This window comes from Quercus robur, chromosome 6 (assembly GCF_932294415.1).
Source record: "Quercus robur chromosome 6, dhQueRobu3.1, whole genome shotgun sequence".
Classification (NCBI taxonomy): domain Eukaryota; kingdom Viridiplantae; phylum Streptophyta; class Magnoliopsida; order Fagales; family Fagaceae; genus Quercus; species Quercus robur.
Window position 1 is genome coordinate 43,093,570 of NC_065539.1, and position 26,318 is coordinate 43,119,887.

At 31.9% G+C, this 26,318-nt stretch overlaps 3 protein-coding genes across 5 annotated transcripts; 1 reads left to right on the forward strand and 2 right to left on the reverse strand.

Moving 5' to 3' along the window:
* Positions 1 to 6,045: 6,045 nt before the first annotated feature.
* On the forward strand, positions 6,046 to 7,052 carry LOC126688878 (cell wall / vacuolar inhibitor of fructosidase 1). Its single transcript, XM_050383775.1, has one exon. It carries the CDS (start codon positions 6,322 to 6,324, stop codon positions 6,877 to 6,879), a length of 558 nt encoding a protein of 185 aa, XP_050239732.1. The 5' UTR covers positions 6,046 to 6,321; the 3' UTR covers positions 6,880 to 7,052.
* A 1,934-nt stretch (positions 7,053 to 8,986) lies between these two features.
* Positions 8,987 to 12,188, reverse strand: LOC126688877 (uncharacterized). Of its 3 annotated transcripts, none has more exons than XM_050383774.1 (4): positions 11,971 to 12,188; positions 10,578 to 11,416; positions 9,580 to 9,724; positions 8,987 to 9,435 (listed from the first exon to the last, which is right to left on the reverse strand). In XM_050383774.1, exons 2-4 carry the CDS (start codon positions 11,125 to 11,127, stop codon positions 9,375 to 9,377), a joined length of 756 nt encoding a protein of 251 aa, XP_050239731.1. In that variant the 5' UTR covers positions 11,128 to 11,416; positions 11,971 to 12,188; the 3' UTR covers positions 8,987 to 9,374. The 3 variants fall into 3 exon arrangements, with proteins under 3 accessions (XP_050239731.1, XP_050239730.1, XP_050239729.1); XM_050383773.1 differs by having other exon boundaries at positions 10,578 to 11,498; XM_050383772.1 differs by having other exon boundaries at positions 10,578 to 11,507.
* Positions 12,189 to 18,317: 6,129 nt separating this feature from the next.
* On the reverse strand, positions 18,318 to 26,171 carry LOC126688880 (galactokinase). The gene is made up of 13 exons (XM_050383777.1): positions 25,842 to 26,171; positions 25,190 to 25,374; positions 24,778 to 24,824; positions 24,305 to 24,399; positions 24,065 to 24,147; positions 23,439 to 23,507; positions 23,090 to 23,275; positions 22,478 to 22,612; positions 22,195 to 22,329; positions 20,122 to 20,192; positions 19,292 to 19,369; positions 18,678 to 18,819; positions 18,318 to 18,590 (listed from the first exon to the last, which is right to left on the reverse strand). Exons 1-13 carry the CDS (start codon positions 26,002 to 26,004, stop codon positions 18,480 to 18,482), a joined length of 1,500 nt encoding a protein of 499 aa, XP_050239734.1. The 5' UTR covers positions 26,005 to 26,171; the 3' UTR covers positions 18,318 to 18,479.
* Between the last annotated feature and the right edge of the window lie 147 nt (positions 26,172 to 26,318).

The following is a 26,318-nucleotide window of genomic DNA, read 5'->3' on the forward strand; positions in this document are numbered from 1 at the left end:
TGGTGTTTCAATTTACTTCTTAAAATGGAACAAATGGTTCTTGGTTTTGGGGACACAATTTGCTGGGGATGTGTTTTTAATTTAACTTTGTTTTCTTTAAAAGTGATTTTTTTTTTTTTTTTTTTAAATTATTTAACTTTGTTTGCCGTGTAAGTTGTAGAACTGGAACGTGTTTTGGGTTTGTAATCCCTCAAAACACAAACTGTTTTTTTTAATAGGAATTTTCTTTTATATTTTTTTTTTCAAGGATTTTTTTTTTTTTTTAAGGAACCGGATATAAAGCTTTTTCTTTTTTTTCCCTCATTTAACAAAAAAATCACAAAAACTTTTTATTTACCCAAAGCCATTCTGAGTCATGCAAAGTGTGTGTGGACAAAAAGTGTCATTCAAAGCCATTGTTAATTAAAGTTTACTCTTTTTAAAAAAAATATTTAATATACTTATTTTATTCAAAATAATGATAACCTTATATTTAACCCTAACTCTTTGATCTCTTTTAGGTTGACGTATGCACAAATTTATTGGATTGCATTGAGGAGGCATTGGAATAGAATATTAGATAAGTTCAAATGAGATTCAAACCACACATGAAGGGGTTGTTATCTAAGAAATTGTTGTAATTTTTTTTTTTTTTTTTATTGTAACAGAAACTATATTTATCATTTGTATAATTTTATGTGAAATTCAATTTACATTTTTTTTAATAATTATTAATTTACTATTCCATAAAAAAATTACATACCTTTTCTCAAATTTAAAGGTAGATGATAAATTTTGAATTTAAGTACTTTTTAACTTTTGTTATGGATGTGTAGTAAGTGGCTAACTTTTAGGACTAAAAAACTAAAATTTTGGATTAAACAAAAATTGATAACTGTGAGCCTTTCCTTTAACACAAAAAAATAAATAAATAAATAAACAAAAAAACTGTGAGCCTTTTACCGTAAAAGAAAGAAAAAAAAAAAAAAAGAAGATAGTTGCTAAATTTTAAATATAAACTCTTTTTAACTTTTTATTATGGATGTGTACTATATTACTAAATTTTAGGATTACAACACTACATTTTAAGATTAAATTTAACTTGATAACTGTCATAAATAAATATAAACCATTTTTAACTTTTTATTATGGATATGTACTATATTACTAAATTTTAGGATTAAACACTATATTTTAGGATTATATTTAACTTGATAACTGTCATAAATAAATATAAAAGAACAACAACAACAACACCAAAATTTAAAATTAAAAAAATTAAAAATAAAAACTAAAACAACAAATATCTAAGTCTATTTCCGTAAAAGGAAAAAAAATAGCAGTTGCTAAATTTTAAATATAAGCTTTTTTTTTAAGTTTTTGTTATGGATATATAATTCAGGACTAAATTTTAAGATTAAAACACTACATTTTAAGATTAAATATAACTTGATAACTGTGACAAATAAAACAACACACCAAAAAGAAAAAAACAGATGCATCTATGTTAACAGCATAATCAACTACACGATAAAAATGCCTTGCCACCAAGCTTAATGGGACCCACACCAGATCAACCCCCCATCGTAACGCTCCCATCAAATCCAACGGCTCACCTTCCCTCACTCATAAATACTCACTCCTTTCTGTCCCATCTGAATCCTGATCCATCTAAGATTCTAAATCCAACCCATTATCTTTTTCTTTTCTTTTTTAACAAATTAGGACTCTATTTGGATAGAACTTATTTTACTGAAATTGAAAACTAAAAATATTTTAACAAAATAATTTTTAAATATGTGAATAGTGTCATGTGACCCATTTTTAATGAAAAAGTTGTAGAAAAGTAAAGTTTGTGGGTCTTGTGAACAGTGCACGGGATCCACTGATGTGCTGAAAAGTCAAAAATTTTGGTTACTGTTCATGCACAGTGCATAAACAGTAGCCGTTTCAGCTAAAAACGCGTGGGAAAAAAAACAAAAAACAAAAGCAGCAAAACGCAACGCAAACGCAAACGCCATCTATCCAAACCGCACCTAGGTGTCCAGAAGTTTTTGCTTCCCTCGAGGGTATATGCTCCTCTTGAGTATGCTCACTTATTTCATGTTTCAGATATAGTGAATTATTTTACAGCTTTATCTTATGTAAATATTTCAATTTCCTACATTGATCCATTAACTTTTTCATAATAGCTTTTGTGAAGGTCATCACATGTATTTTGTAAGTAGTTTTATGGTTACAATTTCATTATGCATTTTTAATACATACACTATTTATATGATTTATTCAATGGATCTTTTTTTTCCTCCCCTAAAGGTTAATACTAAATTATAACATCATCTTCTAATCAATAACATGTTTTTTTTTTTTTTTTTTGAGAAAGAATCAATAACATGTTGATTACTACATAAATAAAATTGGCAAAATAGATAATAATTACGGAATACTAGCTCTTCTATTTTTTGGGTATGGGTTAATTTAAAGCATTTATTATAATTTGGGATTACTACATTCTCCAATCACCAAAAAAAAAAAAAAAAAAAAAAAAAAAAACTTAGGGGGTGATAAGTATTATGTGTGGTGAAATAATTTTTTCATCACACCCCTAGATTTTTTATTTTATTTTTTTTTTTTTGTGATTAGAGAATGTAGTAATCTTAAATTATAATAAATGCTCTAAATTAACCATTACCCAAAAAATAGAAGAGCCTCACGCGCGTGCTCAGTGGCTAGTTACAATGAATAGTTATTCCTTATAAATAGTAATTCTTTAAAATGAGGAATAAATATTCCTTATCAAAAGTACTGAATATCTATTCTTTTACCTTATATAATAACTTTTTAAAAAATTTCCTAAAAAGTCATTAGTTGCCACATCTTCAAAATGAAAGAAAATAAATTTTCCTTGTTGATAATTAATAGCTCTATTTTGAACACCCTAAAATAAGTTTATTTTAGGAAATTTGACTTAAAAATAATTTAATTACACCTTCTTTTTATACTCTACTAAATTGTGGATGCATATTCAGAATTCTATTCCTAGATGATCACCAAACTTAACTAATGAATAGTAATACTTATTACATTCCAACTTAAGGTACATTTGGTATGCTATAATAGCTCCTGTAATGGAATAGTTATTTATGTGTAATATCAATCAGGTCATTTGGTTGCATCTTTATTACATGAATTAGTTATTACATTGGAATAACTATTCTTTAAGTGCAAAAAAATAATTATTCTTTAAAATGAAGAATAGCTATTCCTCTTTAAAATGAATATAATAACTATTCCTTTTTAATGTATTCTTTGTAATACTTATTTCTATTCCCATGTAATAATCATGTAATAATTATTACAGTGTACCAAACGTACCCTAAAAATATTTTCAGTAAATTGTAAGTGGAATTTTGAATTTTAAAAAAATTACAAAATGAGTAATTCCTAACCAATAGACACAATATAAACAAACACATTATTTCTTTTGTTGATTTTATTATATCAAAACATCGCTTAATAGTTAATGTTCATGTGAATGTTATTTATTTACTTATTTTAATTTAGAATGGTCTCAAGTAATTTTGCAGCCCCAAATTAATTTGGCCAGGGTTAACTTCCCTGGAGGCCAACTCGGTACGTTGTAATATTCTAGAGGGTCACTATAACTCAACAGACAATGATGTATTAATTGTTGCATGGATCAGCCTCCCAAAAAGTTTTTTACAAGATAAGGATGTTATTGTGAAGTACCACTGCATACATTTCATGTGACTTTTGGTTTTACTTCAGAAAAGAAAGTGTCATGTCTTTATCACAATTGTATGATTCACATGTTATGTCACAATCGTAAGATTCACATGTTATGAAAGAGATGATGCATACATGTCAAATAGATAAGATAATTACTATTGTACCAGCAATATTCTCCTAACCTTTTCTTGTATTTCATTAACCACAGAATTGATTAATCAAAAGCGGTAATAGCCCCCAGGAATTGAGACGTTACAGCCCCCTTTTTTTATCTAAGTGGTATTTGAAGTAAGAAAATATCTGTGGTCTCCTTGAGTAGCTTCCAAATGTGCATAATGTGAAAGGGGAATAAGCAAATGTGAATGGGGAATAAGCAGCCCATATATATGTACCAAGCCTTTTGAAATATAGTTTAAAGCTCAATGGTTGGTCCACAGACAAAAAAGTGTCCCTCACATTCTAATAGTTCTATCATTGGTTGGGAGTAACATCAAAATTTGCATTTGAAAACATATAGGTTGTCGTTAGTTTAACAGGTAAAAAATTTTGTCATCAAATATGAAATTTAGAGTTCAATTCCCACCTATCAAATAAAAAATTTATGGTTCAATTCCTATTTATAACACCATATGTTTCAAAATAATACCTTCTCAAAAAATATAAAATTTAAAGTTCAATTCCCACATGTCAAATAAAAAATTTAGGGTTCAATTTCCGCCTATAACACAATATATTTTGAAATAGTACATTTTCAAAAAAAATATCCTTAAAAACTTCCAACCACAGATTTTGAGTGTGCCAAATTTTACGTTTGGGACAAAATTATAGCCGACTAGAGCAGTCATCTAGTAGCCCGTGGCCATTTGTAGCCATTAAGAAGAAAACTAAGGTACTGATGTGGACATTAATTTCAACCGAAAACTGATCTGAAAGAAAAAGTTGTGGAAGAAAAATTGGGTACGGCTAAATTGATTGAACTTAGAATAATTTGGGGCCTTTCTTGGTAACATTATTTGAACAATAGTTTTTGTTATTTAAACAACATAATACGTATTTTCACCATATTTTTTTACACACGTATTTCAAAAACACTTAAACAACATTATTAAAACAATATTACCAAACAAGCTCTTAAACTTTAGAATGAGTATGAATAAAAAATACACTTAGGAAATTTTTTTTTTTTCCTTCTCAAAAAAAAAAAAGAATTAAATTGAGTAAGGACATTCAGGCTATATAAAGGAAACTTCCTCGGTCTTTTTTACTGAAATGGATCTGAGTATTTTTGTTTTGTTGTCTATTATATGAAGTGAAGGCCTGAAGGGTGTTCCTGCTCCAGAGCCGTAGAAGGACTTCCCTGTGCTACACTTAATCAGAGATTCAGAAATTTTTTTTTTTTTTTAATAGGGAAAATCAGAGATTCAGAATGATTAACAAAATTAATTAGCTCAAGTATTTTTTTTAACCCCTAATATGTCACAAAATTTGGGTACCAATTAGTTCTCAAACATAACATAATTAATTGAAAGAGAGAGGCTACAGTAACTTCAAGAAATTTTTTTCCCCAAAAATATTAAAACTACTATCAATTTTATTTTAAAAGATTTATTAATTGACGTAATAATAAATATGATTAGCATCACATTAACAACATAATAAATAATTATTTATATTTTTTGTAATTAATAACATGTGTAACATTTAAATAATAAAATTTATAACATCTCCAACACCACTCTTCTTCTTTTAATAGAAATATTTGAGAGGTCTAGGCTTTGTGCTATAGGAAGTTGCTTTTCACTAAAAGCGAAAGAGCTTTGTGAATTATGAAAGATTTTTTTTTAATACAAATATTTGTACTTAAAAGTCTTAGTTACTGCCTGTAGTTTTATGACACTTGTAAATGTTTAGATTAAAGTTGGGTTTCTTTTTTCTTTTCTCAAACATGTGACTTGCTGGCATTTTTTCAAACTCAACACCGCAAATCAAGGGATTTAATAAAGGTTTACTAAACTACAAAATTATCAACTTCGGAACAGAAATCTCCCCTCCCACAGTAAAAGCATTCTAATTTACAGTCTATTAAAATTAAAATTATGTGACAAATTATAATTGGTAGAGTATAAATGACTAAGAGCCTTGGTTCATTGATTGGTACCTCCTAGATGTCTTGGACATTCAAGATTCATATTCTCCTCCTTTGTTGGAAGTATTGAATTATTAAAAAATAAATAAAATAAAATAAAAAGTATAAAATGAAATAAACATTAGGAAAGAGGATTTTTATCAAAGACCAAATGAGTGATGCAAGCGGCTTCACCCAATACTGTAATACATATGATGTAGACACAAATTCAATATGAAACTGGAAACTTACAAAACATGGTAGCAGAAAACTACCCATAAAGGAGACCTTATTTGCACCAGTACCTTTTGATGGCAACATGTATATATTGCCATACAAAAAGCAAATCCAACAAAGTTCCATTTCTTAACATAAAGAGCCCAATCTTCCCATATTATATATCATCAGCTCAACAAGTACCTTAGCAACCTCCATTCTTGTCCATCAATTTTTCCACAAAAAAAAAAATGAGGAATTCAGTCTCTCCAACCTCTATCTTTCTTATGCTTCTTCTTCTTCTTCTTCATGTACCATTCATTCAATGCTCCATCTTTCCATTGGATGATGAAAGTGGCAATTTGATAGAACACACATGCAAGAAAACATCCCATTATGACCTTTGCCTCTCATCTTTGCAATCAAACCCTCAAAGCGCCACTGCAGATGTCAAAGGCCTAGCCCAGATAATGGCTGATATTCTATTGGCAAATGTAACTGATACACTGAATTACATAGAGGGCCTGATTAAGCAATCCCCTGAACCAGAGCTAGAGAGATCTTTGACTTATTGTGCAGAATTATACATCCCTGTAGTGAAGTACACTCTCCCACAGGCTATAGATGCTTTGAGTAAAGGTCATTACAGGTTTGCCAACTATGGTATATCAGATGTTGCAAAGGAAGCAGATACATGTGAAAAGAAATTCTCAGGCTCAATCCAGTCACCACTGACTGATTGGAACAATCTTGTGGATGGCCTCTCTGATGTGGCTGTAGACATTGTCAATATATTGCTGAAGGGTTAGTGACCTGGTTCATCCTCTTTCTTCGTTTTGAGGGCTTGAATGTCATGTACTAATTTGTTTAAAACCTCATATTCTACAATTATTGTATTGTTCTGAACCTTTAAGATTTGTGTAGATAGTTTTATACTTTGCAGTCTGAACCATAAATTTAGTCCTGTCGTTATTGGATTTAATATTCTTTTGTGGAATACTCATAGAACAAGGGCATTGACTGTTGTAAGGAGCTGGGGCCTTGGGTGGGATGGGTTTGGGCCTTGTTGTCAGCTTTTTCCTTTTCAACGTGAAAACCCTGACCCAGCTTGCCGAGGTATCGAGTGTAGTGTGCTAGGTTGGGTCCAAAGGTGAATTCCTGCAGTAAAGAGCTTATCCATAAATAAAAATTCTAAGATTCGAATTCCGTCTATACCAAATATTAATTAATATTTTGGTTTGATGATAAAAAATAATCATTAAAAACAGACGTTATAAGTTAAAACATTTTTTTTTTTTTTTTTTAAATGAGATACCATATTCTAAGTTCTTTAATTAAATTCAACCATGTGATTATATTAATAAATTACATTATTTGATTTAATTTAATTATCTTTAGAAAAAGATAGTATTGTCACGTAATTAAATTTAATTGAGAAATATAAAGTATAATTCTTCAGGAATTAAGTTTTATCAACCAAAACTTGCCCACACGAAAGGGGTACAAACTGATCTAGTTTTGAAGTCATCACAGTCACGCATTTCACATATATCCACATTTATGAGCTGGATGTGCAGTACATAGTACCAAACTATTACACCTAAAACCATCATGCAAAACCTATGAATTTTTAACAGAAAGAAAGTAAATTTTGTACCTAACATCATTAATAACATAATTTCTTTTTTTTTCTTTTTTTTTTAGACAACCTGTGAGGTTTGAACAAAGAAGACACAATAAAAATAAAATAAAAAATAAAAAAAGACTGCTAGAGTAACTACTTGGGTTGTAGAATTACAAAACCAAGAGATTTTCATATAAGCTTTGGATGGCTGTATAGCCATTTAAGACCCTTTATTTGTAAGGGAAATATTAACTAATGCCCCCAAACTTAGGGCATTGGTTTAAGAGCTATTTTTAGAATTATTTTATTAAAAAAATAATAAAACAATAAATATTATTGACAGTTTTTTATATTTCTCATTAATTTCCAAGCAGCAATAATAATACGAGTGGCACTAACCAAATAATAAGCTAGCTCGCACGTGAAGCCCCGTGTTAGACTTTGTGACTCAGCATGTGGCATTAAAAGATACAGGCTGGTTCTGCCACTGATGGACCATTCCAACGAACTCTCCTAAGTAGAATTGAGAAAGACCTGGGAATATTCTGTGAAGATCTTATCAACTCACATACCACCACAGTGATCAGTGATCACAGTATCTAAGTACCAACAGAAGATCTCAAAGAAAACCATTAAAGAGCTCCTTGACTATACATTTTGACCAGTTGGTTGCCCAACCATACTTACTGGAATCATAAAGCATAACCAAAACACCATCTTTTTATTTTTCTTTTACCTAACTGGACTTTCATTGTTCAAAGAAAACTAAAAGATCAAAGAAAATGGCTCAATGAATCTCCACAGGAAGGTTACTGGGGGTGTAGAACAACAATATCACATTTTTTGCCTTCAGAGACTTCAATAAATTGTCTATATATCTCTTAAGACCACCCTCTTGTCTCTGATTTTAGATTGGTTTAACAACTTTAGGGGCATTTCCCTCAACAATGACATTGTTCATTTTTTTTCTACTTTAATCAAATTCACAGCAAACAACCATTCTATGGAAAACTCATTTCCGAACCTAAAGTGGTCTAAACTGTAATAACTGAGATTCTGAGAACGTGCACTGTTTCTTTTTTTGATAATTGAGAAAGCACACTGTTTCACTCTAGAAAATGGCATTGGCATCCACCATTTTACATGGCGAAGAAAAGAGAGTCGCTTTTATCTTCTGGAGCATATTAGAAACCCCAAGTACTACAAAAAAGACCAGATAAGATGTACAAATGAAATCCAAAGGCTTTGTTACATTCATAGCAATTTCAAACAGTAAATACAGTAAAACAGGATTCAAGAATGAGTTATTCACTTGAATTTGGCAAAGCTGTAAAGAAAACTTACTCCAACTCTGAGTTTCATAAAATATCCTTACAAAATAACCAATAAATTGAACAGAATTCAGCCTGGCTTGTTGCTAAGGAGGCAACTTATAAAACGCATTTGGCATCACCAATAGAAATAGTAATAATACTTGTACAGTAATCAAACTCACCCCGCCCCCCCGCCCCCCCAATTTTTAAAGAATATACAGTATGAGGGATAAATTACCCGAATACTTCAGATTCAAAAGATCACGTGCAAGAAAAGTGCAAGGAAAAATGGTTTGTAGAAAAACTGCAAGAGCAACTCCAAAAATTTTCAGTATAGACTTGGAATTCTCTTCCCTAATGCCCCATTTCATCCCACAACTCTTGTCAACTTTTCCGACGGATCTGATCCAGCAATCTGCTCTACTAAACTGCAAGGCACAACCATAACAGAATACTGTTACTTGACTGCCACACCACTATTGTCCTTATGTATGACAAACTTATAAAACAAAACAAAACAAAAACATAAAAAGGAACATAGTTTTGACAGCCAATTTGAATTGTAGACATACTTAGGAGAACCAGAACCAGGTCCATCAGGCTCACTTGCAGATGGAAATGCATAGTACTGAACTGAAATCAAACCACCCTCTGTTGCTCTTGCTGACACAGGAGAACCCTGGAAGCTTACTGGTGAACTTGTTTTAGATGACATTCCTGCAAAAGGAATTGACAAGATCATAAGAAAGCAAGAAAATGGAAGGACAAAATCAAATACGGATATATAAAACCCTTCCGAACATTGTGGCTTAGATTCGTTGCTTTCAAATACAGATATATGAAAACTAACACTCCTTAAAATGATTTTATCAAAAACGTCAATGGCCTCTTGCAGGAGGAATGCATTGCTCACAAACAGTTTGGAAATCTTTTTTTTTTTTTTTTTTTTTTTTTTGAGAATCAGTTTGAAAAGCTTGTTGGTACTGAAAGCATTATGAAAAGGTGAGGGAAAAAAAAGGGAAACTTACTCCATGAAACTTTCTTTTAGAAAATGCTTCCAGCATTCAAAATTAAAATAAGTATAATTTAAATCATACGTGCACACAAACCTCACTGACAATAAAAGAATAAATTTTCTTCTTTTTTGCATATTTTCACAAAAATAAGATTTCGTATAAGATTTATGTAAATCCATCATCTTGTCAAAGCCATTTTGAAATGGCAGAAAATGACACAAATAGAAATTCCCTGCACATGGAATTTCTATAAGACCATAAAAGCCCCTGTGCCATTCATTAGTGTCTGGTATTTTTCATTTACCCTATTTATGATAGTATATTTTGCCTTAAAACCTACAAAATTAAATGAATCCATTGAAGATTCATCGGCTACATGCCGATAGTGTATGAACTCACAGCAACTGGAAGTGCTAGCTCTCTAAACAGCAGTCACAGGAGGGGGAAAAAGGGGAAGTGATGAAGAAAAAATGCACACCATTCACAAAAATAAAGGACAAGAATACAAAATAAATAAAGGTAAATTAACTTTAAGTTCAATTAGAAAATATTACCTTGAAAGATTACCACAAGACAGAAGAGAACAGTCAACACCATGGCAAATATGCTGCTGCTATTTGAAGATTGTGACTTAGAAGCTTTCATCTTCTTCAAGGCTTTCATCCGCTCAATCCTAGCACGCTTCAACATGGCAAGTTCAGAGATCTCCCTAATAAGCTTTTGGTCAGCTGCATCCAATGATGGACCTCTCGGAGGTCTTGGAGGTTTTGGAGCCTTTTTATTGCTTGTCTTTTTACGTTTCTCCCTCATCGGTGTCTTCTCCACATAATCTTTGGGCTGTTCCCCCTCCAATACCTTGTTGTTAACCACCTTAACATTCTCAGGAGAAACTCCATCAGAATTTAACACGTTGCCACACAAGCTATCTGTATCTTCGCTATTGATTGAACCATCAACAAACCTGCTGCAAATCTTCCCTAGCAATGTCTTTGCCTGCTTTACAGCACCCAAAACAGGGACTTTGCTTGAATTTTCTTCACTAATTGTTACCCCACTTTCAAGATCAACTTCAAAATCTTTCTCTCTTGGAATCGTATGATCCATTAACCCCACAAAAACAAATCTAATTTTTCCCTTTGCTCCACACTCCAAATAATAAAATCCCAATATATCCAGAACAGTGAGAACACCACCAAAACTTGGGTCTTCAAAGTCAACCCATAATAAAAATTTCCTCTTTGCTATATATATTAACTTCAAATGCAAAAAGTGACCACAAAAACATCCACCTTCATTAAGCAAACAACAATTTCCAATTTAAGTCACGATTAATGGCAATAAATCTCCAATAATTGCAGTTTAACTTGTTTTACACGACCTGCCCGCCTTTCCACTAAGAATCAACCAAAAAACAACAATTACACACTTGTCTTTTCTCAGCAAAAATAACAATAACCCCAACAATGAACAAAACCCTGCAATTACTAATGAAACAAAAGAACATCAATCAACTATCATCTCAAAAGTCAAAACATTTCCAATCACAATAAACCAAATGCTTAGCACATAATTAATAAAAAGGGCAAACAAATAAAAAAAAACAATATAATAAATAATGTGGCTTCAAAATAGGAAAAACCCAGCTCACAACAATCCTAAAAACCTTGAAAACAAAGCAAAGAACAACAAAAGTCTATGAAAACAATGGCAAAAGGAAAAATGTCATCAAACCAAAAGTTATAAACTATAATCTCCAGCATAAAAATTGATCAAACCCCATTATATATAGCAAGTAAAACAATCCATCAGAGCCCCTTTACATAGTTGCAAATGCATCAACATATAATTATTAATATTATTGTACACAAACCCAAAAACCCAAAACATAAACAAATAAAAAAAAATCAAAATTTAACAAAGAGAAGCATTTAGAGGAAAAGCTGTTACCTTTAACAGATAACGAAGAAACCCCAGATCCGATGTGGGCAAAAGGTCACCGTCGATAACGGAACAAGGAAGAAAGGCCTTTATTTTTTTCACAAAAAACACACACACGGAGAGAGAGAGAGAGAGAGAGAGAAGAGCTGGGCTTGGAGAGAGAGCCGGGAAAGTACTAGAGTTTGCTGTTTTTAAGATTTCATTTTTAACAAGTCTTTGTTGTTTTTCCTCTCTCTTTGCGTCATATATATTTTTATATAATACAGATCGTGTGATCTTGGCAAGGAAGCTTCACCGACACAAGCGGCAGCATTTCACTTTGATCTAGTTTTTTTCTTTTTTCTTTTTTCTTTTTTCTTTTTTTTTTGGGGGGTAATAATCCAAGTTTTATCTTCTTTAGTTAAGATAAAATCTAATAAATTATAGTATTAAAATTTTAAATTCTTGTCAAGATTTGGCATGCCCTCTTGCACCATCTATATAAGCTGTCTTAAATTAGATAAAATAATTTACTATATTTTCCTAGACAACAATAGAAGAAAAGACCAACTTAATTATAAAAATAGCTCGACCGGTATATTTTGCTATTTTTAATTTCAACATAGTTATCCATAATCGAAGTGTGAAAATTCAAAATTTAATAACTAAAATGACAAAAAAAAAATTATGGACAGAAATGACAATTCACCTAAACTTAATTGGATAGTATTATTTAGATTTTACCCTTTTATTTGAACCTATAACATCAGGTTTTTTTTAATAATTGTTCTTTATTATTAGATCAAGACATTAATGAATTTTTTTTTCTTATATGGGCAAGATTCAAATCCAGATCTTTTATTTAATCATACAAGATTTTATTAGTTAAGATAACCAGAACTAATTAGTTATTACATTTCAGTGTATTATGTTTAATATAACTTATTTTGGTGAGATATAAATAACTAAAGTTTTCTTTTGAAAAATCAAAAGTAATTAAAGTTTGATTAAATGCAAATTTTGATAAGTAACTAAAGCTTTCTTATTAAAAAAAAGTAATTAACCACCGCGCACCCTTGGTACAGTGGTCACTTCACAAGTATAAATACTTGTGAGGTGTGGGGTGGAAGAGTCAGGGTTCAAGTCTCTCGGAGGAAGCTTCATACACATATACACTTAGATTAGGTTAGAGTAGAAATTATATCTTGTATAAAAAAAAAAAAAAATGTAATTAAAGTTTGATTAAATGCACATTTGAATAAGTTTATTTTTATTGGGTTATCTTGCTTAAAAATGTTTAATTTGTAAAAGTAGAGGTATTATTAGGGAAAAAAATAATGAAGGATTTAAAAACTTGCACTTAACCAAATAAATAAAATTAGCTTAAAAAACTTAGACAAACCCACAACAACTTTTAAAAGTTGTACCTAAAACAATTAGTTAATTTACTTTATAAAATAAGTTGTAAGATATTATGCTTAAGGATTATGCTTTTATTTTTCAGTAATTATTGGATGTGGGCTACAAATTTTATACTCTTTATCTAGATGAGTTTATTTCCATCTTAAAACAAAATGTACAACTTTTTAAAATATCGTCAAATTAAAGATGCAGTTGTAATTTTTACACAATAAATAAAATAAATTTATGAAAATAAATTCATTCAAACACATACTTAGCTAATTAATGACTTACTATTCTTATGTAAGTTGGATTCAATGTTACATTTTTTTTTTAATGAAAGGATTCGAGGTTTTATTTTATTTTATTTTATTTTTTGCTCATATGAAAGGATTCAATGTTACATCTTTAGTATAATAACAAAAAACACCCATTTGTTAGATTATTTGACACTACTTGGAGTTGTTTTTTATGATAAAAAATAAAAAAGTAAAGAAAATTTCTTTAGTGTTGATCTTGTCAAATACAGTCTAAAAAAATGTCAATTTGTGGGGGCATATCTAATGGTAAGAGTTTGCGTTACTCTTCATAGAGTTGAAGCATTAAAACCAGTTTACCTTAAATTAAATAATTACAATGGGCAATAACATTATATATAATTAGACATAAAGACGGTGAAGTCCATTTTTTAGTAGAAAGTCACTTTCCTATGATCTTAGTTGGAAGAATATCTAGTCTGTGACAGCCCCAAGTTTTGAATTTGCAAAAATAAGGAACAAAAAAACACTTCCATTATATGTAAAGACAAATATAGTCATACCCTAGCTGGATCAGGATGGGAATAAACCGTGTCTGCATAATAGGAATAGGGGTCGTTGTCCATCTTTGGTCTAATAAAAGAAGCTTCGGTTAACATTTAAAAATAATAATAATTAAATAGCTTAACCATTTCATAAGCCTAAAACACAATGGGTGTGTAGGTCCAATCCACCAGGGACCCAACTCCACAAGAGGAAGAAATGTGTCTGAGATCTTATGAAGATAAATAGATAATGTTTTTTTTTTTTTTTTTTTTGAGAAGAAAGATAATGGAATTTAAAGGAGGATTTTGATGTTTCGTAGGTGGGATTTAATTTGGACCCACTAAATTTAGATGTGAAATTTTGTCTTAAATAATTCAGTTCATGTTGTATAAATGGTGTTCATTATAGGTATTTTTCACAACCACCAAGTTGATATACATTATTGGTCCTGTGTTAATAAAAATGGCGATTATGGAGGAGAAATATGAAACTGATATTGCTCTAATCACAATTTACAACATTGAACAATTATATATATATATATATATATTTGTGTCTAACTTTACTTTGTCTTTGGTTTTATAGGAAAGGGTAAGATCCAATCTTTGCGGTTTGACGACACTTGATTGGCAGATCAGTTACAAACTTACAATGGATTAAGTGGTTTTAAAAAAAAAACGGGTTTGAATTCGGTTAAGATTTGTGAGAATTGGTCAGCACGATATTGAATTTGCAACACTTACTATGAAAGAAGACGTCAAGAGTATAGAATTTTAAAATCATTCGGAGCTTCCGGGAAGGAAATAGAAAATAATGCATGACATATTGCCACATTCTGCCAATAGGAGCAACTTGTAATAATCAATCATCTTATTTTTGACATTTTACTTTTATAGTAGTATGTCCATAAAAAAAAAATTAAAAAAAAAAAAAAAGGAGGACTTTTATCATATCTCTTTCTATGGAACCGAAAATAAACTCACAGTGCCAACCTAACAACCTCCATCTACATTTTACATTTTACAATCATCATTGGAAAATGTTTAGCTTCAAACATGTTTAGAATATACATATTTATTGTCATTAAAGAGACAATTTATGTGTAGTTCTAATCATATTTGTTTTAATGAATTATGTGATTTGTTTAAATAATACATATAAATAGTCTTATATAAATCATTACATAATAAATTTTTTTTTTTAAAAAGCTCCAAAGATAAAACTTTGTTCTATTTTATTAACATGTTATTATTGCATTAAATATTTACATGACTTCTAATTATGGACTATTTCACATTTTGAAATTATCATTCAATACATCTTATATCTGTTCCTAATAGAGAAATATTCTGCTCTTGAATTTTGCAAAGCTTTCTTTATAGACAATAAGTATGCGTTTGGCAACCGATTAAAAGTTAACATTTTGTTTAAATTATTTATTATTTACAAATTCATACTACTTTTTATCTCAGTTTTATTTCAAATAATTTAACTTTCAACTTTTTGAAAATAAGCTAAGTTTTAACTTTTTATCTCACATTATGCAAATAAACTAACGAAAATAAACAATTTTCAAACCAACATTAAGTCCTGTTCCAAAACAAATGTTTAAGTTTTGAGCCCTTCCCTTGTAGACTTGTATTCTTGTAACAAGGGCCTTTTGTACTGTTATAGATTTAATGTGCTCCATATTCATAAGTTATAACTATGGGCCCATTTGGATAGATGAGGAAAGGATGGGGAGTAGAGGAGAATAAAATAGAATTAACTAAAAATATGTTAATTTTGAGTTAAATCTAATCTACTCTACTCCCCATCCCTCCTCCTTAATCCAAACGAACCATATATTCTTGACAGTTTAACCTTCCAAATAGTAATGAGTTTTCTTTGTATCGGTGCCTGCTGAGGAAAAGGGCAAAAACAAAGGGACATTTAGTTTGGTATATATGATGAGTGCATACTCTAAATAATAAGTTGATTTGCCCCTGGCCAATACATTAAAGGTATAAAATCAAAATTATTGAATAGCTTTTGGTAAACCGTAGAAGAGGTGGGTCCTCATCGCACAACTTTTGCTAACACGAGAATGGGTGGCATGATGGAATGGGTTTATAATCTTAGGGTGTGTTTGGATTGAACTTATTGTTGTTGAAACTGAAAATTGAAAACTGAAAACTGAAAACACTGTAGCAAAATAATTTTTAAATGTGTAAATAGTACCGTGAGACTCATTTTTAATATTTTTTAATGAATAAAGTGGCTATGGGTCCCATAAACAGTATTGCTACAGTGCCGCTACAGTGTTGTTTGTCCCCCTTTTTTGCAAAACACGTGAAATATAAAAAAAAAAAGTGAAAACGCAGACACAGCAAAGTTAAGTGCTATCCAAACGAGCACTTAATAAAGTTTAGTTATCGTTGTTTTCAATATAAGATAAATAAAAAGGTGGCACGAAAATAACATTATATTCGAAAAGGATAACATTATATTTGTAGTATTGGTTTCAATTTACTATGATTGAATTCAAGTAGAGTGTCTAAAATTATATTTACTATGTAGTATCTAACATTATATTTGTAGTTTATTTTCGGTTCCATACATTTACTATAATTATATTTTTTTTTCCTAAAAAAAAAAAAAAAAAAAATTTGTTGTTTGGTCATATCATTGATGAGACTAAGTGTTTGGGCCGGATGTTGAGAGGGTGTATGTTTCAACATGTTAGATGGAAAGGGAATAGATTAGCTCATAGTTTAGCTAAAAAAGCAGTTTTATCTGCAGATAATGAGGTGTGGGTAGAAGCTTTACTTGAGGAGGTGGCTAATGTTTTTTAGTCAGATCTGTCCTGAGCTTTTGGTTGTTTTTTCTTTGTAGTTGTTTCATTAATAAAATCTTCACTTACTTTTTCTCAAAAAAAAAAATACTATACATAAAGATATATCTAAACTCTATCTAAGTTTTTGTCGAATGATTTTATAGGTATCAAGCTAAGTGATCACCTATTACTTCAAAGTTAGACCCAAAAGTAAAATACCTTATATATTCTATAAGGTTGCATTTAAAAAATATAAATATATATATATATATATATATTTTGTGTGTGTTTGGTAAGCACTATGCTTAATGTGTGACCATAAATTATGTGGATTAGAGTGGTTAAATCTGTGTTATGGACATGTGTTGAATCCCACACCGATTGTTTACAAGATATAACCGAGTTATATAAACAAGTATAATGAGTTTCAATTGTGACTAAACTATTTCTTGTGGCAAAAAGTTATGGGAATTTTTGTAGGCTCTTTTTTTTTTTTTTCTCTTTCTTTTTTTTTTTTTTTTTTTTCCTAAATATAGGCTTTTGTATGGTCATAAACCGACAGATATAAAAGGGTCAGCCTGTGTTGAACCACAGTCAAACTTGGGTCCGCCACGCATTGGGATTTTAGTGCAAACCCACGTGGGATTCGATATACTCATATACAAAATCCATGAAGAACAGTATATGTGATGGGACAACCATCACCACTCAAACGGCCCTACACCCCCATCAATATACATACATGCATACAGCTTTTTTGGATCGAAACCAGTTATTCAGTTAATGGACCACCAACAAAGATGAAGGAAATATCTTCATTTGGTTCGTCTCTAGCGAGATCGCACCAGCAATTCTTTGACACTACTAATGCATTGCCGCAAGGCTAACATGATATGTATCGTTTTCTAGTGTTCAGTCACAATCACTAAATTAATTCAACAACAATAAGCTTAGTCCATGCATTTGGGTTTAGCTTTTTGCTGATTTCCTTGAGTATAATCAAAAAAAAAAAAAATTGTACTTAGAAAAGTGAAGCTTTATAAAACTGACAAATAAGTTCAAAGGAAAAAGCTAAACCAATAGCACATTAATTAGCACGCAGGGCTTTAAAACATCCTCTACAATAGTCAGTATCCACTGAATATTGATTTTTTTTTTGGGGGGGGGTGGAGAAACCACTGAGTATTGAAATGGAAAAGTCTTGTGCCACAAAAAAAGCCACAACTCGCCCATGTGGCGAGTTGTGGTTGGTGGAATTGATTAGCTGCTTAAATGGATACATTTTTATATGAAAGATATTTCTTTTAGTGAACAGACTTTGTAGGCCAGATCGTTATTATTTTCTGAAAAGATTAATCTGTCTCTTTGTAAAGGAGGTCCATATAATTCCATTCCAAGAACAATTTTTAAAATGATAAGATCAGAGTTTAATCAACTAGACAAGAATTTCATGAGGTTTCTCAACATAAATTAAGTAAATAGCAGACCTGGCTGTTCCTATAATCCCCATGTGATTCATACTAAAACTTGAAAATAGCAGCACCACTTGACGGCTTCGAAGCAAAAACATAGAGGCCTAGATCATTCTTGTTAATAGTCCCTTTGTCAATCGTTGATTGATAGAAGCGTTCCTGATACACGTAACAAATCACATTGTCAACAATTGTTTCGTCCAACTGTATAGGGAGAAATTTCCATTTAGGACATAGAAGACTTACCTTCAAATTGAGGATAAACTGTGGAACAATGCTCTCTTTCACCAAAGCGACCGCGCAACCACCCCATCCAGCTCCTGTAAGCCTTGCCCCAAGTGCACCATGTTCCCGACATGTCTGTACAAGTTCTTCCAACTCCGGACAGCTAGTTACAACAAAAATAAAACGGAAGTAAATACAGTAAGATGCTGTGAAATAAGAGAGCATATTTCATAAAAGGAATGATTAATGCAGATTGCAGAGTACACAACAGTGGAAAAAATCATCATCATAATAGTAGTAGATTAAATACAACATTTTTTAATGTAATAAAGATGCATGCTTTCAATCAAGTCCTGCAAAAGCAACAAAGACACATCGCTCTCTCTCTAAGTAGAGAATGCCAACTGCCAAGAAGATGTTTGTGAAGGGCCTTCGTGAAATGCTCAAATTTTTTAAAGAACAAAAAAAAAAAAGGAAAAATTGTCAACACAAAAAACATGTAATCGAGTACATATAAGCTGCAAATTTATATGAGAAATTATTCAAAATTTTTTATGAGGTTTTTTCACTAATGATGAGAAGTAATTGGAAGTGTGTGCTTTCACATTCTAGAAGCTGGACTTGAACATTTATACCTGCACTCATATAAAACACTACAGCTGTGATGGCTCTCATTCATAAGGTCACCAAGCTTCTTTAGCTTGTCCTCCTCACTGCAAGAATTAGTAGAAAATTAGAATTGAATAAACTTGAACTTCGTATTTTTAAATTTTTTTTTTTTAAGTTGAACTTGGATGATAGCATGAACAGGTTTTACATCATGTAATTTATTTAACATTGAAATTTAAAAGGACACAACAGAAAATAATAATGAAAAATAAAATCAGCCATAATTAAGTTGGGTATAATCCACATCACAGAGTTCGATTACTGTCAGACCTTCAACCAATGACTAAATTATAATTCCCAAGTCCTAACCTAGTTCATAAGGGATCCAAATGCATATAAGAATATCCCAATTACAGAAATTACACGAACATATAATGCATAAACTATGGTGATTAAGTTTTATTCTGGATGCCAACTTACCACTTCCCTCCTTTTTGGGGCTTGGACCAGCCTCATAAAAGGATTAAGGCCATAAGTAACGACAAAGGCAGAGTTGCATACAAAGGCCAAAGAAGTAGCAGCATGCACATGCGTGAAATTATAGATTAGCAACAGAATGCCCCACATTTCCAACTTCTAGTTTCTAATTAATAAAACAAAAAAATTTCAATAGGACATGTCCAAGCTTGCTACAAGTTTTATGATCCAGAAGCATGAAAGGTTTAAAATTGGAACCTCCACCCCCTTTTTCTCTCTTTTTTTTTTTTTTAAAATCTTGCAGCTCAACCAAAATAAATGCATGCACACGTATAAGCAATGCTAATAAAACTACTATCAATCAATTCATGTGACTCACCTTAAATCTGATGCTACAGTGTCCTTAAAGGCATGTACCCGCTTGGCCTCAGAATAAACATGAGCAGCTCGCTGTTATATTTCAGAAAAATTGCAAAGTGAGCCAAATCTCAAAATAAAAATGCACTGATATTTTTTAATTTGGGTTTTAAATTACTAAGATAATATTTATGATATGACTACTATTTTGAAAAATTATTCAGAAACACAGGCTAATACTTAGCTGCTGGTACAGGACCTCGGGTACTTATAATTTTTTTTTTTTGGTAATTGCAGTAAACTCACCTGTGGTTTGACCCGAATTCACATTACCTACCCGTGGTTTGAAAAGTATTACTTTACTGACCTAAGGTTCACTCCGTTTGTCTCCCGTTACCCACTTCCGTTAAAAATAAGGGTAACTATGTATTTTTGCTCCTATTTTATGTCTCTCTCCTCCTAAAACAAAAAACACAAAAAACTACAAGAGAAAAAAAAATATCAAAAGGTTATGTTTTGGTAAAAATTAATAACAAACATTTGACTCTCCCTCTCCCCTTCCACTATGTGTCTTTCTCTCTCCTCTTCATCTCTCTCTGTTCTAGCAAAATGGTAACAACAAAGAATTACTATTAATGCAAATCATAATCATCCACCATCCATCAATGATTCAAATGGAAGCTTCACCTATGATTGACCAGCAGGGCTCGTGAGACAACAAAGGACCTTCGTTGCTCTGATAGGCCAACAAGATTGATGCCTCTCACTGTGCAAAGTAAGTGGGAAGCCCCCAATCTAATACACACCTTTAACATCGCACCCCTGGTGTGGCAAGCCCACAATGCCACAACACCCTGCAGATCTATTGGCCAAATGGGAGGTGCTCTAGAGCCTAGTCCTTCCAAAACCAATATTATATCTCTAACCACCAAATACCAATCATGTATAGCTTAAGAATAGTGGCAGAAAAACTTAATTAATTTTGCTTTTAGTCAATGATTAGTTTTTGCAATTATACTGACTAGTGACTGAGGTTATTTAGATTTCATGTATACAGCTCTGGGTTCAAAATGATAAACCTATTCTGAATCAACTTAAGCTAGATTGAACACATATAGCTTAACTTCAAACTCCAGGTATCAGGCAAGGTAAGCAACAAGTAATCAAATGTCAGCAAACAATCTCAGAGAGAGAGACACACACAGTGAAAAGGTGAGAGAGAGTTAGATTTAATTAATTTTTACAAAACCCTAACTATTTGATCTTGTTTTCTCTTGTTTTTGTATGTGTTTTTTGTTTTGGAGGAGGGAGAAAAATGGAGTAAACCTCAAGTGGGCAAAGTAACACTTTTCAAACCACGGATAGGCAATATGAATTTGAGCCAAACCACAGGTGGGTTTACTGCAATTACCCTTTTTTTTTTTTTGGGTCTTCCCCTGAACAGGCCATCCACACCCCTCCCCCCTTTTTGCTTTTAAGGAAACTACAAGATTCAAGATCATGATTGTTTGCATACCCTTTAACCATAGAAATCATGAACTTGTGATGTAGATTAGCAAGCTTAGGACTGAATGAATTTGTAAAGTGAGCAGCAAGTGAATAACTACAACACTTCATTAAATTTAAGCAGGTTCAACAACCATCATTTTAAACCAGCTGTAGTGATGCCACCTAAGGTAATTGACGTATTATCTTGATGTAAAGGGCCAAGAGGGAGGCATGCTCTTATTTATATATGGTGCATGACTCCTCATTTGGAGGAAATGGAATAGTTGCACTTTTGCAGGCATGGAGAGATCTATGGTTGATCTTAAGGCCCCTTGTGCCTTCTATTTGAATGTTGTACAATGATTTGGGGGGTTTCTTGTATTTCCTTAGTTGATTTTATGGATCATTTAAGAATTCGGTTGAACTCTTTAGGAAGCTCTTCATTTAGAGCATTCCTTTGTTTATTACAATTCTATAGTACTTACTAAAAAAAATACTAAAACATGGAAAATATGAACAGGCAAGATTCATAACTTTCAAATCATAACTCACTATGAAATGGTTAAAACTAATCTTTGCCATCTCTAGACCACAAATTAGAAAGTACCTGATGTAACTTAAAGTGCTTGGCAGCACTCAACACATCCAAAGAAGTTGGAGAATCTCCAAAAATTGATGTTAGCTTTTCCTCTGTGATTATCTCAATCTCTTCAGCGGTATAAGGTTCCTCTTTCAGAAATTCCTTAAGAAAGACAGATGAGTTAATACTTAATATGCATTCATCCCATGCACACACATGTGACTAGATGATCCATCATGGATGTATTATGCTATAATATGTTTGTTATAAAATATTTTTAATGTTGGCAGAAGATAAGAAAAAGAAATACCTTGACAGAGAGTACAGGATCAGAAGAGCCACGAGGACTGGCAAATGATATGCATAATCCTTCAACATCAGAAAGAGTTTTTACATTTGATATTGCCTCTTGTGGTTTCATTCCCAGCTTTATACCGAGCACAATCTGAAGATATTTCACAATGACACATTGTAAATATTTATTTATTTATTTTAATATAATCACATCATGAATATAAAGATATTTATGAAAGTAAAGAAAATAGTGATCCCTCACAATGTTCAAGCAAGAAATGAAAAACATGAATCTCTTCACATAGAGAGAGAGAGTTCAGTTTCTCAGCTAATAGCATGGGCTTTTTTATTATAATCCAACTCAAAATTTAGCTCTGTCTCTAAGAAAAAATATTTGAACCACAACCCTCAAAAGCTCCCTCTAGCTACCCATCCTTTTCTAACATGGTGAAAGTAATTGGCAAGTATCTTGAAAATTGTGATATGAAACCTAAAGAAGGTGTAACTCAAGTCAAATATAAAAGACTGCCTGGCAGATTTATAGGAACATTTTATGATCAAATCTTCAAGATTTTTTTTTTTTTTTGGTTAAAAAGTATTCAAATCTTTAAGAAATGCTGAAACTTACAGCAGCCAGCCGGCATTCAACAACCCTGTTATTGTAATTTGTAGCAGCAGTGACTGCTTTCTGAGATTCTGCCAGGGAATGGGCTATTATAAACGTCCCACCAGCAGGAAGTTGAACGTCAGTAGCATGAATAGGGTTGAAATCAATCAGCTCTGCGAACCCAGATTTGGCCATAATAGAAATTGCCTGTCATGTGAAAAAAGACTAGTACATTAGGGAAATTAAACCAAATACAACAAGAATAAGTCACACTTTCAGAGGAACATAATTAAGTAATAATTATGTATATGTTACAGGAATTCAGGAAAAGTAGAATGGAATTAATCATTAAAAAGCAAAAATGTATGACCTGATCCATTCCACCGGATTGTGTTCCAATGTGTCGTTCACATTCACATGTAAGTTGGGCAATTTCTTTCTGTTCAACAAGACACATTTGTTAGCATTTGAAACAGTTAAATAAAGGGATATGTAGGACTTAAATAACTGCCAATGGTACCAGATGGCAGGCTTGCCATATTTATCAAGTATAAATCATAGGATTTGCAAGCATGGGTAATATAGGATTGAAATTTACTTAATATGCTTTACTTAATATAAAAAGTTTGACAATCTGTAAGCATATCAAGGTTAGAATTGTTCAACACTTGTTAATGGGCTGCCCCAGAAGAGAACAAGAAATTAATAAAAGACAAACATTCATAGTTTCATGTGCTTGGGAAAATGAATTGACAATGTGCATTGCCAAATTCAGTAATGATGGATTTTTTGAGAGGACCCTCTAACCATAATTATAGTTTTACCACAAAATAGATTACTTTATGTAGAACAAGCACTTTATCAAGCAACTGCAGGCACAGATGCACACAAGTTCTGGTTGGGTATGTTTAATAAGTGATTTCTTTAACCTTAAATGCTCCCTTATATACAACAAAGAAATCCAACACTGTACAATCTGTAATGGTTAATATGTACCTTAGGAAAGTTTACGTCAAAAGCAGCCATTATCGCAATTGTGGAAGAGCAAACAAATGCTGCAGAGCTTGATAGTCCAGATCCTAAAATTCCAAAAAAAAAAAAAAAAGTGAGCCAGATTTGACTCTAGTATGAAAGTAAAGAATTACATCATTGTCATGGTATGAATGATCGTGAACCGATCAACTTCAATTGAACACCATAGCTAATGCCATTCCATATGAATAATGAGAAATACACCTGTGGGAACTGTTCCATCAACAAGAATATCAAGTCCAACTGGTTCACCAACATTCACTCCTTTTGATTTAGCATATTCATAATAACCTTTGTACCTGAAGAATACAGACCATTTAAATAGTTGCTAACATCTTATCATTAACATTTGCGATTCTAAGAACCTTTTCGCCTTATAAGGAGCAACAAATTCATAATATGAGTGTATTTGAAATGAGATAATGGCTGTATTCGCCTTATAAGGAAGTTAAATAGTTGCTAACATCTTATCATTAACATTCGGGCGAAAAGGTTTTACTCATCCATCTTAACATTCTCATTTCAAATACACTCATATTATGAATTTGTTGCTCCTTAAGAGCCCAACATTTGGTACCATAGGCTTCAGAAAAAATTAAACCTACAAGTATACTGTTAATTTAAAAAGCAATAACAGAGAGCTAAAAAAAAAAGAAGTACGGGTTTTCATTTCTCACCCACAAATAAAATAATGGCCCCATCTGTGATTCTTCAAGTCAATTTCCTGCACAATAAAACAATCTCAAAATCTTTTATACCAAATTTAGTTTTAACAGGAGTGGTCAAAAAATACAGCTGTAAGTAGCATGGCGGACAGCAAAGATTGGTCTCAAAAGTGAAAAGGCAATCCAATGTCAAAAAGGAACTTTACCAACATCTAATGCAATGATTTTATTCAACATGTCAGATCTGAACTTCTAATTCAACAACAACAGTTTTATCATCTATCTAAACCCAAAAACATCATTAACAGAAACAGTAACATAAAAAATTCCAATGTCAATTATCCAATCGAAAACACCAAGTAAGGCAATTCTAGCTACAAACACAAATCATAGCTAAAAAAAATAATGATCAACAATATTATACCTGATCAAAATCAGCGGGATACGTACACATAGGGTACTTATCACTAACATTTGCGATTCTAAGAACCTTTTCGCCTTCTCCCTCATCGTGCTTCCTAATAGCCACAATCGTGTCTTGCCGTATCGCCATTGGCAGCACCGAGTAACCTTCATAGTCGATGTGCTCTCCAATCAAGTTCACTCTCCCTGCACCCCCCACAAAATCAATCAAAATCAATTCATCCACCGTACAATTCCCAACTCTATCATCAACAACAATCTCTCAAATTCAATCAAAAGCAACACCAATCACAACGTTTATCATCACAATTCTCCTTCCTATCAATACGTCTCGTATGTATAAATGATACAGACATACATTATACATACGTACACATACATACATACATAAATATACGTACAACAGTCTTAAAGAATTGAAATTACTGCGATACACATACACATGTATAAATACATACATACAGGCACGTATACGGAGAGAGAGAGATTAGAGTCGTTTTCAACAGTATAATGAGATTTAAAAAACAAAGTTGATTTTTTATTATCGCAGAGTTTCGGAGCAACCAAACAGAGTCTTTCTTTCTCTCTAAATTCTGATTTTGGTATTTTTCTAAACACTTTCTCAGTAACCAAACACCGATAAACGCACACACCTGGAGAGCGAGCGAAAACGTGAGGAGCGTGACCGAAAACTTGGACAAACTTGGACTTGAAATTGTCGAAACGAAGCTGAGCTTCTTCGACTTGAGAACCGTCGCCGTACACTGGCTCAAGCGACGAGAACACTGGGATTGGTAGCTCTTCGTGTTTCGCCATTTTTCTTTTTTACTTGATTTGATTTTCTTGGAATTCAATTTTCTCAGCAACTCGTAATCTGTGTTTTTTTTTTAGGTAAGGAATCTATGGACTATAAATATTCGGATAAGTTAGAAAAGAGAGCTTTGCGGTGATCTAGTTTAACCAGACTTGTAATGCAAAAAAGAGTCCAAGTATGGTACAGTTTTTAAATTTGTTTATTCCTTTTTTTTAGAGGTCAGTCTTGATTACCGGCTTGTCACCGGATAAATATGAACTGTTTTTTTTTTTTTTTTTTCGTACAATAAATATGAAGTATGAAACTATGAACTGTT